The sequence below is a fragment of the Delphinapterus leucas genome, chromosome 15 (assembly GCF_059928025.1).
Source record: "Delphinapterus leucas isolate spDelLeu-1000000601 "Yukka" chromosome 15, BTC_Dleu_Yukka2, whole genome shotgun sequence".
In the NCBI taxonomy this organism is placed as follows: Eukaryota; Metazoa; Chordata; class Mammalia; order Artiodactyla; family Monodontidae; genus Delphinapterus; species Delphinapterus leucas.
The window spans coordinates 5,864,650-5,878,135 of record NC_143143.1 but is presented as its reverse complement, the minus strand read 5'-3'; the positions used below and the strand labels follow the sequence as shown (position 1 = coordinate 5,878,135).

Below are 13,486 nucleotides of genomic sequence, written 5' to 3'. Positions count from 1 at the left end.
GCCTCTTCCCATCGCTGTGCTCCTCAGGTGATCTTGACTCCGTCTGGGATGAGGGATGCAGAAAATCCCGGCCTTCCTGATAGCGCGCTTGCACTGGTACTGCCTCTCCATGGGAAATGCTTTTCCTTCTCCAGGTTGTTCCAAGTTTCTTCCTTGATCTTCTCAATATTGATTCTAGGAACCATCTTTCTTCTGGCGAATGTAACTTCTGTTTGCCCTTGAAAACACGAATTCCGTTTCCTGACTAGGGGTTTAGGTTTTCCGTCCCCCTTTTCAGGGAGACTCTTCCTACTTCCTCATTCATATTTGTCCTAAATTCAAGTCAAACTACTTCCATTTTCTCTTCTCTACCTTTTCCTTTATAGTCTCGAGATATCTCAAGAGTCAGTATCCTGAACTGTTTTACTTTATGGTCGCTCCCGTGTACAGCTGGGGTTATAGGTTCCTAGGCGCGCACGTGAATAGTTGGGTTAGGTTTGGTCTGGTTAGGAGTTCGCTGTCCTCTGCATTTTCCGTGGTTATCAAGTCTTTGTGTAGCTCCTTTGATTAACATGATGCTACAGAGGGAAGAGCTGAGAAGCCCTGCTTTTCTGCCTCCAGTCTGATCTCACGTTGTTTCAGCTGAGTCTTCCTCGTGTCTGAGTGGCTCACACCTGTCGTGTAGGGCTGAGGAGAGATGTCAGTGACATGTATGTTACACATACGTGTGTGTCTGTGTCCCTTATGTTGGTCGATGGGAATCAGTCTATGCTTATCTCCTCAGTGTTTGGCTCTGAACCTTTTCCTTTCTCTCCCTCTTCTGCCTGTGTAGTTAGCTCTTCCCTGACCACTTCCAGAACATACCTCGTGCTCTGTACCTTGTCCACAGCTCGGTCAGGATGTTTGCTTGTATTTTAATCACTTCCTGTCTAGACAGGGGCAGGTCCTTGGCATTTATGAAAACAATTCTTCGTAAATCCAAACTCCAAAACTTGGGGATAAATCAAAGCACCAGAGTTGGGAAATTCTGCCTTCCTAGTAAAGAGGCTTCATAAGATTTGGTGTCTGTCTCACCTCTTCTGGTAGTTCCGTCCTGCTCTTTTGAGCTGGACACACAGCTTTGTGCTGGTGTAAATCATTTTGTGTGTATTTTCACAATTTTCTCAGACAGATGATTTGCTTTTGTGCTTATTATCCTTTTCGTATTTTCTCAATTCTGTCTTTTCTGTTTGAAGGAGTAAGAAATTCCAGAGTAAAACTTGGGGCAGCTATCTTAATAAGATTCGTCCATTTAAAGGAGTTTTGAGTAGAAAGAATAAAAGGCTACACAGTGTTGTATAGACCCCCATACCCGGGCTTACCACAATCTGGCCACAGCAGCGGAGTCATACGGGTTCTGTTTAGAGTGCTTTTTTTGTTTGATTGGTTTTGATTTGGGGCTTTTTTATAATGAAATAATTCAAACACAAAGGAATTCAGAAAACAATCCATTTTATGTACCCTATCCAGATTTTTTAACTCTTAGAATTAACATTTTAAGAAACTAGTCCTTTAAATTATAAAAGTGATAACGCTTATGGCAAAAAATAAGAATTCAACAGGACAGAAAATTATGAGGACAAAAGTCGTTCTTAAATAATCCCTGTCTCCCTAGACTGGGAAATGTTTTCTCCTTATTTAAACATTAATAACATGATACCATCAGAAATCTAAAAACTAGAAAGAAGTGAAAGTAAATTAGACGCCCAGAATGCAAATTCTCCAGTTACCTACTGTCAACATGTTAGTATAAATCCTTCCCGTCTTTCTTTATGCTCTGCATATATATTTCTTCTGTTTCGTGTATGTGCACACGCATTTTTGACAGCTTTCTGTTGCACTTTTGTTGGTTTTTACCACATTGTTAACATCGTCACCTGAGATCTTGATCTCTGCAAAGTAGCAGAGAAAACCTTAGTTGGGGTGCAAGAAAGCTGACAGACTGTGGAGCACACTGTGCCTCTGAGCTGGTACTGATTCCAGGCAACCACGGTTCTTTCTCAGCTTCAGAGTTACTGGACTTTTGGCCAGAAAATCCATTTCTGACACCACCAGAAGCAATTTTTTTTTACTTCATTAAGCTTATTTGCCCAATCGGCACAAATCACATCCTCTCAGAGCCAGGCAGCCTTACCAATTTGGCTTTCTAGGACATGGTGAATCAGTCCTTTTGTTAAGATCTGAAACTAGGAAGTTTTAAAATGTCTTGTTGTTGTTGTTTTTAGGGAGTGGCTTTACTTATTGTGCCATGAGATGTTGAATCCGTATTATGGACTCTTCCAGTATTCCACGGACAACATTTACATGTTGCAAATCAATCCCGATTCTTCCATCAACCCTGTAAGTATTAATGAATAAAGAGGTCGGAGACTTAGTTGGAGAATTTCTTAAATGGATTTCCAGTTTCAATCTCAATTCTTGGTTGATCATTGTAGACTTACTCAAAGTCTATGGTAAATAAAACATTGCAAGGTAGAGTGAGAACTGGATTAAGATGGATGGTTTCAATCCCGTATCTTCAGTGACTGGTATCAGTGAGTATGTCGTTTCAGGGGAACTCTGGCTTGACGGCTGTATTTGTTGATGGTGTCATTCTGATTAGTGGGTTACGAGGTACATCCTCCTCCCAGTCGAAATGGGAATATTCCCATAATTGGCCTTTTTGGCCACCGGTGCTGATGCTCTTAGCTGCTTGTCAGAGAGATGAGGAAATAGGCGGTGTGTGTGTGTAACTGGTCCGAGGGTGGCCAGCGGGTAAGAGGAGGCCTCTGACGTGGGGCCGCATCCTGCACGTGGCCCCTGACGAGCAGTCGATGTGACAGGACCTTTTACCAACATGGGAGCTAACTCTCTGAGTATAATTCCAACCTAAAAGTAGAAACAGGAGGTTCCCTGGTTACAAACCAGAACAGTGCTGGTTTTAAAGTGGTTCTCTTACTTGGGTTGTTCACAGTTATTTTCCTGTGTCCCTGCCTCAACTCCCTTGGGATTTTTTCTCTTCTCCTTTTTTGTGGGATGGGGGAGGGATGGCAGAGGAAGAAGGGGGATTACCTTTTGCCCTTTATTTCCTCGCGGTGCAGTGGGAGGGAGGGGCCGGCGGCAACCTGTGCTAGCACCGGGCCCTGTGTTGAGAAGGGACCAGGGTTGGTTGATTCTCTGCCGTCACCATGTTGATATTCTCAACTTTTGAATAAGGGGGTTCTGCATTTTCAGTTCGCACTGGGTCCCACAAATTAGGTAGCAATTCTGAGAAGGTGTTTGAATCAAGGGCATAATATAAGGTATCCTTCGGATGACCTCTCCAAAAGTCATGCGCTAAATTTGACCTCCTATGCAGCCGTCTTTCATCCGGTCATGAGTGCAGCCTGTAAGTAACTGATTCAAGAAACCTGGAGAAAAGTACAAGATACCCATCTGCCTTGGCCGGTCATTTTTCTCACGAATTCGTGTTCTATGGTGCCCCCTACAGGACCACTTGTCTTATTTCCATTTTGTGGGTCGGATCATGGGTCTGGCTGTGTTCCATGGACACTACATCAACGGGGGTTTCACAGTTCCCTTCTACAAGCAACTGCTGGGGAAACCCATCCAGCTTCCTGACTTGGAGTCGGTGGACCCGGAACTTCATAAGAGCCTAGTGTGGATTCTGTAAGTACTGACTCAGTTAACTGAAAATGCATCCATCGTCACCCGTCTTAGCGTGCCCCGAATCCATCTGTGTTGTGTAGCGTGCCCGTGGGTGTGTATTTGGGGGATGGGTGTGAAATCAGAGAATAGAAAAACTATCAGAAACATAAAAGTAGATTCAACAACAATACTTAACTGACATTTTCCACGTAACGTCTGCCCAGTTTCTCATCATATGGACTCGTTTCTTTTGCTGTTTCCTTGACTTAAGTTATGATTGTGAATGTTAATCCCCAGGCCTGGTGGTTGGTTGGTTTGTGACACTCTGGGGTGTCTCCAGCCAAGGAGGTATCCAAAATCACCCTAATATTTAGGTGCCTTTGTTTTAGGATTACCCTAAAACTCTCTTAAAAGCAACAGGCACAGTTACATGGTCACCGTAGGTGTCGGGGGTCCTCGTGAGGACCGATTTCATGGGAATGAGAGGTCCAGGCTCTGGGACCGGGGGACAAGCCGAGGACTCGATCATGTCCTGTGTTCTGTCCACCTCCTTCCACGTGTCCCAGCTTGAAAGGCAGGTCTGCGGGGCGGCCAGGGCCTTCATGCTATAGAGAACCTCCCAGTCTGTGTTTCCAGAAACATGGCAGATGAAGGAGCCCGTTCTGACTTTCAAGTGCTTCCTTGGACTGATGCCCTTGGAAAGGCTGCCTGGAGAAGGGGGCGCCGTGTTTTCTTGGCGAGGCTTCCCTTTGACTCAGCCGCCCCTTCACGCTTCCCTCCTGTCCGCTCAGGGTACAAAGCAGTCGGCTGGCTCTGTCCCGGGAAGTCACAGGGTGGTGTCGCTACTGTCACCCCTCTTCTGCAAAGGAGGAGCCGGTCCCTCTTCCTGCCGGTTGTTGATGCAGCGCTCCACGTGCTCCCGCGCGGTGGCCGAGGCCTAAGTGACGTTCATCTTCTGTCCTAACTTCCCAGAGAGAACGACATCACCCCCGTGCTGGACCACACGTTCTGTGTGGAGCACAACGCGTTCGGGAGGATTCTTCAGCATGAACTGAAACCCAACGGCAGGAATGTCCCTGTCACAGAGGAGAACAAGAAAGAATACGTCCGGTAGGTAATGCTCTAGGGCACCTGGGGGTTGCCGCTGGGACTGGCGGGGCCTGGGACTGTCCTGGGCACGGGGGGGGGGGGGCATGTTTAGGTCGTTGGAGCGCTTGGACCAGAGTCATGGTAGCGGCAGAGACTTCCAGAAACCGGCGGGGTCAGCGGTGGGCTCCAGGGTTGACCCGTTAAAGGGGGATTCATGACCCCAGAGCCCAAGGGGTAGCTTTCCAGTGACCGCCTGATTGTGGGTGTGAAGGTGGTATAGCCACAGGAGGGAGGAGTAGGCCTCCCTCAAGTTTGGGGCAAGCTTCCTTGAGCTTGGTGTGATGGAAGTCCACCTCTTTATAGTCTGTTTTCCCACCTCTTGAGGCAAATAAGTGACTAGTGACTTCCATGGGAAATTTAGACACATGGGCATGTCTGTGCTCAGGCTGTCAGACTGGTGTGTAGTTCTCACTGTGCCCTGTATTTTCTTTTCAAACATATTTTTAAATTACGGCACCTGTAACAGGTCAGGTTACATCCTACTGCCATTTCAAGCAAAGAATCAGAACATCTGATTTAGTTTTAACCTGACTCTTAGGCTGGGTACTGCCCGCCAGTGGGGTTTTCCTCCCCATTAGGGGAGGATGGTGGGCAGGGTTCAGCGGATATCAGAACCAACTAATGGAGAAAAAAACGACGTTCACAAACCATTTGATACTGCTTCCGACGTGTGAATTTTTCTTTCAGGTTATATGTAAATTGGAGGTTTATGAGGGGGATCGAGGCCCAGTTCCTGGCTCTTCAGAAGGGGTTTAATGAACTCATCCCTCAACACTTACTGAAGCCTTTTGACCAGAAGGAGCTGGAGGTGCGTGAGCGCCTGCGGAGCCGGGGCGCGTGACGGGCGCTCTTCGGCTGCTCGATCCCCGCAGGCCCAGGGGCCGCCGGGGCTGCAGGAGAGCAGAGGCAGGGCTGGGGGCGGAGTGGGGGGTCGGGGAGGCCTGAGCAGCTGATGCCAAGGCCTGGTGCCCGCCTGGCGGCAGGGAATCCGGATAACTCTTGCGACATCCTGCCGGGCGTTCTGTGGCTTGTCCTGTTGGGTTGGGCAACCTCCCCAGCAGCACAGCTTCCTAAGCCCCTCCTGTGGGGTCACCTCAGATGGAGGAAGTTATCATGACCAGCTGCTTTGTTTGATTCTGGCTGTTATTAGGCCCAGAACCAAGTATTACTGTCGTTTCTGGTCCCTCTTCATGGGTGTGAACAAAGCCGAATTCCCGCGCACCCCATCCGCTTCTGGTGCCAAGTAGCCCTTGCCTTTCAGGCTCTTCCCGGCCTTTCTGGCCCCAGGGCGGTGCCAGAGCTCTGGGCCCCGAGGTGCCTCCCCGGGGGGAGCGATGGCTCCGGAGCGGGTCGCAGCAACAAGCACGTCCCTGACCTGTTCCCTCCTCCTCAGATTTCAAGCCCCACGCATCCCTGGGAGGCGGCCCCACTTAACATGTGGCCCCGTGCAGCCGTTGTGGCTGGTCCTTCGGTCCTCCGTCCTCCCCAGTGCAGTGTACACACATGCACACGCACACACGCACGCGCTGCTAAGGAAACGTCACATGGGTAGCCACACCAGCGTCCTCGGGGTGGCAGCCGGCCCGGAGGTGCAGACACAGAGTGTGGGCCTCAGGCCCGCTGTGTACGTGTCTGTCGACTTGTCTGAACGCGTGTCCGGTTTGTCGGGACGTGGTTTGTAACGCTCTCCGTGTCCTGGGAGCTGGGGCCCCGTCGGTTTGTACGTCGGGGAGGTGACCTGCCTTCACGCCCTCATAGCTGATCATCGGCGGCCTGGACAAGATCGACCTGGACGACTGGAAGTCCAACACGCGGCTGAAGCACTGCGGGGCCGACAGCAACGTGGTCCGGTGGTTTTGGCAGGCGGTGGAGACCTTCGACGAGGAGAGGAGGGCCCGGCTGCTGCAGTTCGTGACGGGCTCCACGCGGGTCCCCCTCCAGGGCTTCAAGGCGCTGCAAGGTGACTGACGTGGTGGTGGGGCTGGCGCTGGGCCGGGGCACGGGCTGCGGCAGGCGGTCGTCCTGGGGCGTCGCCAGGAGACGACATGGCCTCGGGTCCTTCCTGACAGACACTCGGCGCTGCAGGGGTGTTGCCTGGCCAAGGGGCTGGAGAGACCCTCTTCCTTCCACATGAGCCATGGCCTTCCGGTTGCCCTTCTCTCTGCTGCCCCCAGGGCTCGAGGCTCTACTATCCTTTGCCCAAGGTGAAAGAAAACATCTGGAAAGATGTAGGAGGGCATGTGCATCACACAGAGCCCCGCCCACCTCAGACCACCTTTCCCAGGGCCTCTGAGCCACATGACACAGCAGTGGTGGGTGCCGGCCGGCTGGTGCCCACACAGGGCTGGGTCTGGAAAGACCTGAGCCAGGAAGGCCCAGGAGAGCCGGGGCCTCTGCTTCCCTCCCTCAACAGAATTGGTGACAGAGAGGGGGTACAAAGAGCAAGGCTTTGGGGAAAGAAAGCCATTTAAAAATGCACCATGGGTTAATTTTTGAACTTTCTGACAGCAGCTCTCTAACTGCAGTCCTGAGTCTCTGAGAGCACACTGCTGCCGTGTGGGTCACAGCTCCAGAGGTCCTCCCGGGCCCTTGGTTTCCTCATCTGTACAAGGGGCCTGCCTGAGAGGCTCCCCTGTCCAGTTAGGTCCCCGTCCTCTCATGCATCCCTTCCGGCTCTGGCTGGGTCTCTGGCTCACCTGGGTCTGGAGCTGGGGGCTGGAGGAGGAGGGAGTGGGAGGCTGTCCACAACGAGGCTTCTGAGCCTCTGGAGGGGCTCGTGGTCAGCACAGCCAACTGGGAAAGTCCTTGAAGGCCTCTTTAGGGCTCTGTGATTTGTAAAATTTGGGGGTTTTGTCACTTGATAACCCTGACAACCGGAAGAAGGTGAAGAATCTTAATATATTAAAACTTAGTGGGAGCAGATAGATTTCACGTGTACCTTCCCTGTAGACGACTCCTCCCTCTTGGAGTGAGAGAAATTACTTTTCGTCCTAGGGCTTTGGTCCCAGCCTTTGTGTCTTTCTTTTGCCACTGGGCCTCTGCCTGGGGAGGTTTCCTGACTCCATATCCTGCTTGCTAGACATTTCTGTTAAAAAAAAAAAAAAAAAATCACTGGCGATTGAAAGATTTTGCTTTCAGATAAGCGCCCTGGAGCAGGCTCGTGGTCGGGTGAGAGGAGAGCGGTCCCCGCCTTTGCTCTGCCTTGCTCCTGTGATTTTCTAAAATGTCTGGTGTTAGTCACTTAATGGTCGTGGTAGGTGCATCCTGAAAGCGGGCAGAGGCTCGTGTGGCCGTGTGAGCCCCGTGACCTTCTGGCAGGACGGCCGCCTAGCACCAGGGCCTCGGGGTGGCGACAAGGGCCCAGCCTCGGCCTCTGAAGCGTGTTAACTAGAATGCTGTCTTGTAAGGCTCTACAGGCGCCGCAGGGCCGCGGCTGTTCACCATCCACCTGATCGACGCGAACACAGACAACCTGCCCAAGGCCCACACCTGGTAAGGACCAGCGCCCTGGGAGCCTGTCTCCGTGCGTGACTTTTCTGAGCTGTTTTCTTACTTGGACTCTGCAGTGGACAGCACGCACGTGAGGGTCAGCACAAGGCTCTTTCGTGAACCCAGTTTTGTCTGGAGACGTGACTGACGTTGGAGCCGCTCCCCGGCCCCAGTCGTCACCTCGCTGGGTCCTGCCGCACATGTGCATGCGTGCGTGCGTGTGTGTGCGCGCGCGCACATGTGCAGTGTCAGGAGGGAACACTGCAGTTTTAAGTTTGGAGTTATTGGTCTCCTCTTAGAACTCTGCGTATGACAGATGCACCTTGTGTATTGAAAAATGTTTCCTCCCTTGATTTTCACTTAAACAGTATCCGTAGTGGGTTATTTCCTTTGTGGTTTAAAATCAAATCACTTACATGCACTTTGGGAGCCATTTCTGGAGACGAGAGCCACCCCTGGTTCACGAGAGTCAGTTCCAAATGTTGCCGGGATGCATGATGTGATGGGAGGTTCTTGGTTGGGAACCAAGGCTGTGGGTTCCCACGCCGTCCATGACATCAAACTGGGTTTCCATGTCCTTGAGATAGAGGACGCGCCCTCCCCGGGCCCAGGGTCTGCGCCCAGCATGGCCGTCCCGGGGTGGCGCATGCTAACGCACAGGGCTGCTCCCGCCCCAGCAGGCTGTGTCCTCTAATGGTTTAGTGCTTTGAGTAAAACGGACGTGAAGAACGTCCAGTGCTAAGCCCCCTGAAAAGCCTCCACACAGTTTAGCCCGATTCCTTCTTGACAAAAGCCATCCTCAATCACTTAACCTCTGGTAATTCAAGAGGCGCTCTATGTCCTCTCAGTCAGAATCTCGCATTGTTTGATTTGTTATGAGGTAAATATCGTCTACAAAGGTGTCTTCTGGGGCATAGCTTTGGGAATGAACTTCCCTGAGGAAATGCTAACCCGGTCGTTTAATCCTCTCTCAGGGATCTGACGTTTTATTATTTTTGAGATACAGTTTCTGTTTTTGCAGGAAATACTCCAGACTGCCCCGTTTTGCGCTCAGATCTAAGTCACGGGATTAGATACACAGGCAATGAATTGTTAGTGGTGATTTGACTGCAGCCAGCCTGGACTGCAGTGCTCTGCAAACGTGGTGTTCCTGGTCTGAGAAATAACTTCTCCCCAAAACAACAGTGAAAACAAGTTGAGAGCTTTGTCCTAATCTAACCAGTACATACTCACTTGGAAGATCTTACAAGATTTGTTTTGCTTTGTGTTGACTGACTGAAAATCTTTGCCTAAGAAGCAGAAAAGCACCAGAGGAGAGGGGAAAACTCTCATCCATCTCCCAGAACTAGGTGGATGAGATGCTTTCCCATCCTCTCTGCCCTGTCCCCACCATGTGTGTGCTTGTGGCCGCAAAGGCTCTGCTGTGGCCTGGCCCTGACCCTGTCCTGGGAGCAGGTCCTCAGGCCAGGCGGCACCAGCAGTGAGTCTCTCACCTTTCTGTCCCGTTCCAGCTTTAACCGGATCGACATTCCACCCTACGAGTCATATGAGAAGCTCTATGAGAAGCTGCTGACAGCAGTGGAGGAGACCTGTGGGTTTGCTGTGGAGTGAAGTGCGGCCCAAGGCAGCAGATGCTAGCTCACGGCCACCAGACCCCAAGCGACGCTCTCTGTGCGCCTCCGCGAGGCCGGCTGAGGCTCTGGAATCCTAGAACACCCGAGGGAAAGGCTTGTCTCCCCTGCTTCTCGTTGGGGGAGCAAAGGGGGCGGGGGGACTTCAGTTGGTGGCTCTCACCCATATTTTCCTCCTGACAGAACCCGCCCCCCCCACCCCTTCCATCACCCACCCAATAAACGCAGCCAGGTTTAGCACCGCTTCGGCCACACAGGATATTCTGCTGCGGTTGTAACGCTGCTGGGGACAGGCTCACTGCCCTGTGGGCTTTAGAGGAGTCTTGACCCACAGTTATGGAGCTGAGCGGGGCTGCCTGAGGGTTCGGCCCTGGTAGCTGGACTAGCTCTTCTGTCTCCAAGCAGACCTGAGGTTTTCAAGTTCAGCAGCTCAAATTCCAAATTTCACATCCTAGCAGCCTGCTCTGGGTAGCAGATTAATTTCTACCTGAACAATAACCGTATAATGTATGCTTATTGGAATTCTGCCACTGCAGGAAGCTGGCATCAAAACTGTGCTTCCCTTTTGGAAAGGTAAGGGAATCGGGGCAGCTTGTGCTGGAGGCCTGGGTATTTATTTCTTTTCAGGGTTTCCTGGCTGAAAAATCTGTTTTGCATAAAGAAAAATGATCTTTCCTTTTAAGAGTCCCTTTAGCCACGTTATCTATCCAGTTTGAAATATTTTCCCAGCGAAAACACCACATAACAGAGCTTATAAACAAGCAGCCCAAACCCAGCTTCAGATGCTCGCAGCCAGGCGCAGGCTGTGGCTACTGCCCCCACCTGTACTTGGAAGGGCGTCGACTGGGCCACGTGGATGCTAACAACAAACCATTTTGTGGAAAGCACTAAACTAATAGAACAAGATTCCATCATTGTAGCTGCTGGCTTGGTGCAAACTAGCTTGAAAGGGAGAGAGAGAACGGATAACCTCCATGACCTAAATCCACCCCAGGTTACTCGTTTACAAGAAGTAGGTCGTGGATGGAAACCTGAAGGCAGAGAGGGGCCGCTCCACCGTGACACGTTCAGCCCACTTCCCCAACGTCTGATGGTGACACTAACAACTGCTGCTCCATTCACTTGTCCAGATATGAGCAAGGCCAAAGCAAGCCTTGGCCCTAGGTTTCTACCACCATTTCCCAATTTGCACAGAAGATCAAAAAGCATTTTAACAAAGTGGTTTGATTTCAGATAAAGTTCAGCAGAAAAACAGCAGTGGCAGCAAGTTCTCCCGTATGGTGGTGGTTTTTGTTTGGGGGGCGAGTGCAGGGTAATTCATTAGCAAGACCTTTCACTGTTGAAGTTTTGTTGTAAGGTTCCGAGTTCAGTGCTGGGATCCAGCTGTGGGTCTGAGGTGGGTTTGGAAGGAGCTTTCTGGCCGACTGTCCCGTCTGTTCTTTTTGTTACTAACGCCTGTGGACGGTGCTAGGTTTGGAGGCGCACTTAACTTACCCTCTGCACCTTGCTGTGGTTCTTCGGCTTGACCGGGAAGCAGCCAGTGGTCTGACGTTTGGCGGGCCGGAGTTCGCTGGCTGGAGGTTCCAGGAGCGAGAGAAAGCCGTGCTTCTGGGTGACTTGCTGAGGTTCTAGAATAGGAAGGATGCCTTGGCTGCAGAAGGAGAATGTAATCCGTTCAGAACATCCAGGATGGACTGCGGGCTGAGTCTTTCCGAAGTCCCGCCTTGCCCGTTGGGCTTCTCCTGTGTCTCGTTTACCATGACACCTTCTGGCGTCCTGGAAGCTGGCTGCCGTGGGTCCTCCTCTGGAGGAATGAGGAAATGAATGATACAGACAGACCCCCACCACTCTCACCCGCCAGACAGGTCTCCTCTGTAACATGGACCTAAACCGCAAGGAGGAGACTGCCATCCGGGAACTGAGGCCCTCAAGACTGAGGGGGGAAGGCCCACCCAGTTATCATGTGGTGTCGGCCAAAATCCGCCGTAAGTTAGGAAGGAAACAAGGGTCTAGTGGTTGGAAAGACTTGGAAGCAGGAATGTGCCATTTGCCTCCTTTAAAGCTGCCTTCCTGCTGATGGCGGGGGCTGGGGGGTGGGGTGGGCAGTGCCCCTGCCGGCCCCAGGCCACCCTCACGTGTCAGGTGTCACCTCGGCAAGCTCCAGAGGCTCACGTCCTGGCTCCTCCACGGGCTGCTGGGGAAAGTCGACTTACCTGCCCGCAAGGCCTTGGGTCTCCGCTTTCGTACGGGGACGCGGGCACCTCACCAGCTGCGTGGGTTGTTGTGGAGCCTGGCACAGCAGAACCTTCCGGAGCTCCAGGTCACTCCTGCCAAACAGGGCTGTCGGTGGCACTGCTCCTAGAACCGTAACTGTCCACAGTGGGTTGGGCCTTTGGAACACTCCCCACCCCCCGACCACCCCCACCAAAGAATAGTGTGGCAAGCCGTGGGTTTTGGGGTCTGCGGGAGCCTCGCCATCTGTCGCCCTTCTCGGGAACCCCAGCGACCCACCTGGTCCCCTCAGCTCTCCGCCCAGATGCTTCAGGGCCCGACTTCCAGGCTTGCCTCACCAGCGGTCATCAGCCGACCCTCAGGGATGTAGCAAACCACCGCTCTGCCAGTGCTGTGGGGAGAACGGAAGGGCCCCGGGGTGACGGTGGGCGGAGCTCTCCTGACTCCCGCAGGGAGAAGCGCCTGGAACTGCGGCCCCAGAGCTTGCCGGGCCGCGTGGTCCAAATGCAGGTCAGGTGGTCCTCCGATCGGAGCTGTCCGAGAAAAACGCCCCTCCGCCCCCGTCCGCAGCCAGGTGTGTGCCGCACGGCAGCCTTCCCAAAACATAGTATGAATTTTAAAAATTTGTTTATTTTTGTTTCTCAACCACTTTATAATGTATTTTTTAATTTATTTTGTAATGTCTTGTTTTTAAGTATTGCTGCTATCCTTGTTATCCTTCTTCCCACTGTTTTGATTGCTGATTTATTTTGTGAAAGTTGTACACTAAATGTTCTGTTTTATGTCAAAATCAAAAGTATTTAAAGAAATACTAGTTCTATTTAATGTGGTTATAGAACCAGCTGGAAACACAAAACAAACAGTGACTGTACAGCAGGCTGGGCCCCGGCGGTCAGGTTCATTTTGTTACACATGCAATAAACTCACAACTTTACATTTTTGACGTCTGATATTTGGTGTGGAACAGCTTTTTTTTTTTTTTTTTTTAACATCCCATAAGACAGGAAGTCAGTGGTCTGGCAAGGGTCTTCTAAAGAAAAGGGGCAAACTTCTTACAGTCAGAATTGTAGGAGAGATTGATAACACTTTGGAAAACAGTGGAGGGTCCTCAAAAAACTAAAAATAGAGCAATCCCACTCCTGGGCATATACCTGAAGAAAAGCAAAATTACCAATTTGAAAAGATACATGCACCCCCATGTTCATAGCAGCATTATTTACAATAGCCAAGATATGGAAGCAACCTAAGTGTCCACCAACAGACGAATGGATAAAGAAGACGTGGTACATATAGATATAAAATATACATAATATAATGGAATACTGCTCAGCCATAAAAAA

General features: G+C 51.2%; 1 protein-coding gene across 5 annotated transcripts in view; it reads left to right on the top strand.

The window, feature by feature from the left end:
- SMURF1 (SMAD specific E3 ubiquitin protein ligase 1) overlaps window positions 1-13,082 on the top strand; it is a 102,102-nt gene extending 89,020 nt beyond the window's left edge. The window contains exons 12-19 of one of the 5 annotated variants that reach the window (XR_016387747.1): window positions 2,244-2,358; window positions 3,488-3,666; window positions 4,618-4,755; window positions 5,482-5,602; window positions 6,553-6,754; window positions 8,202-8,286; window positions 9,305-9,477; window positions 9,795-9,884. Coding sequence is in view for 4 of the 5 variants with exons in the window: in XM_022587769.3 (XP_022443477.1) it covers window positions 2,244-2,358; window positions 3,488-3,666; window positions 4,618-4,755; window positions 5,482-5,602; window positions 6,553-6,754; window positions 8,202-8,286; window positions 9,795-9,894 (940 nt within the window). In the remaining variant the exon portion in view is untranslated. Of the gene's footprint in view, window positions 1-2,243; window positions 2,359-3,487; window positions 3,667-4,617; window positions 4,756-5,481; window positions 5,603-6,552; window positions 6,755-8,201; window positions 8,287-9,304 lie in introns of all 5 variants that reach the window. The other 4 variants (XM_022587771.3, XM_022587769.3, XM_022587773.3 and 1 more) reach the window with 4 other exon arrangements.
- The last annotated feature ends 404 nt before the right edge of the window (window positions 13,083-13,486 follow it).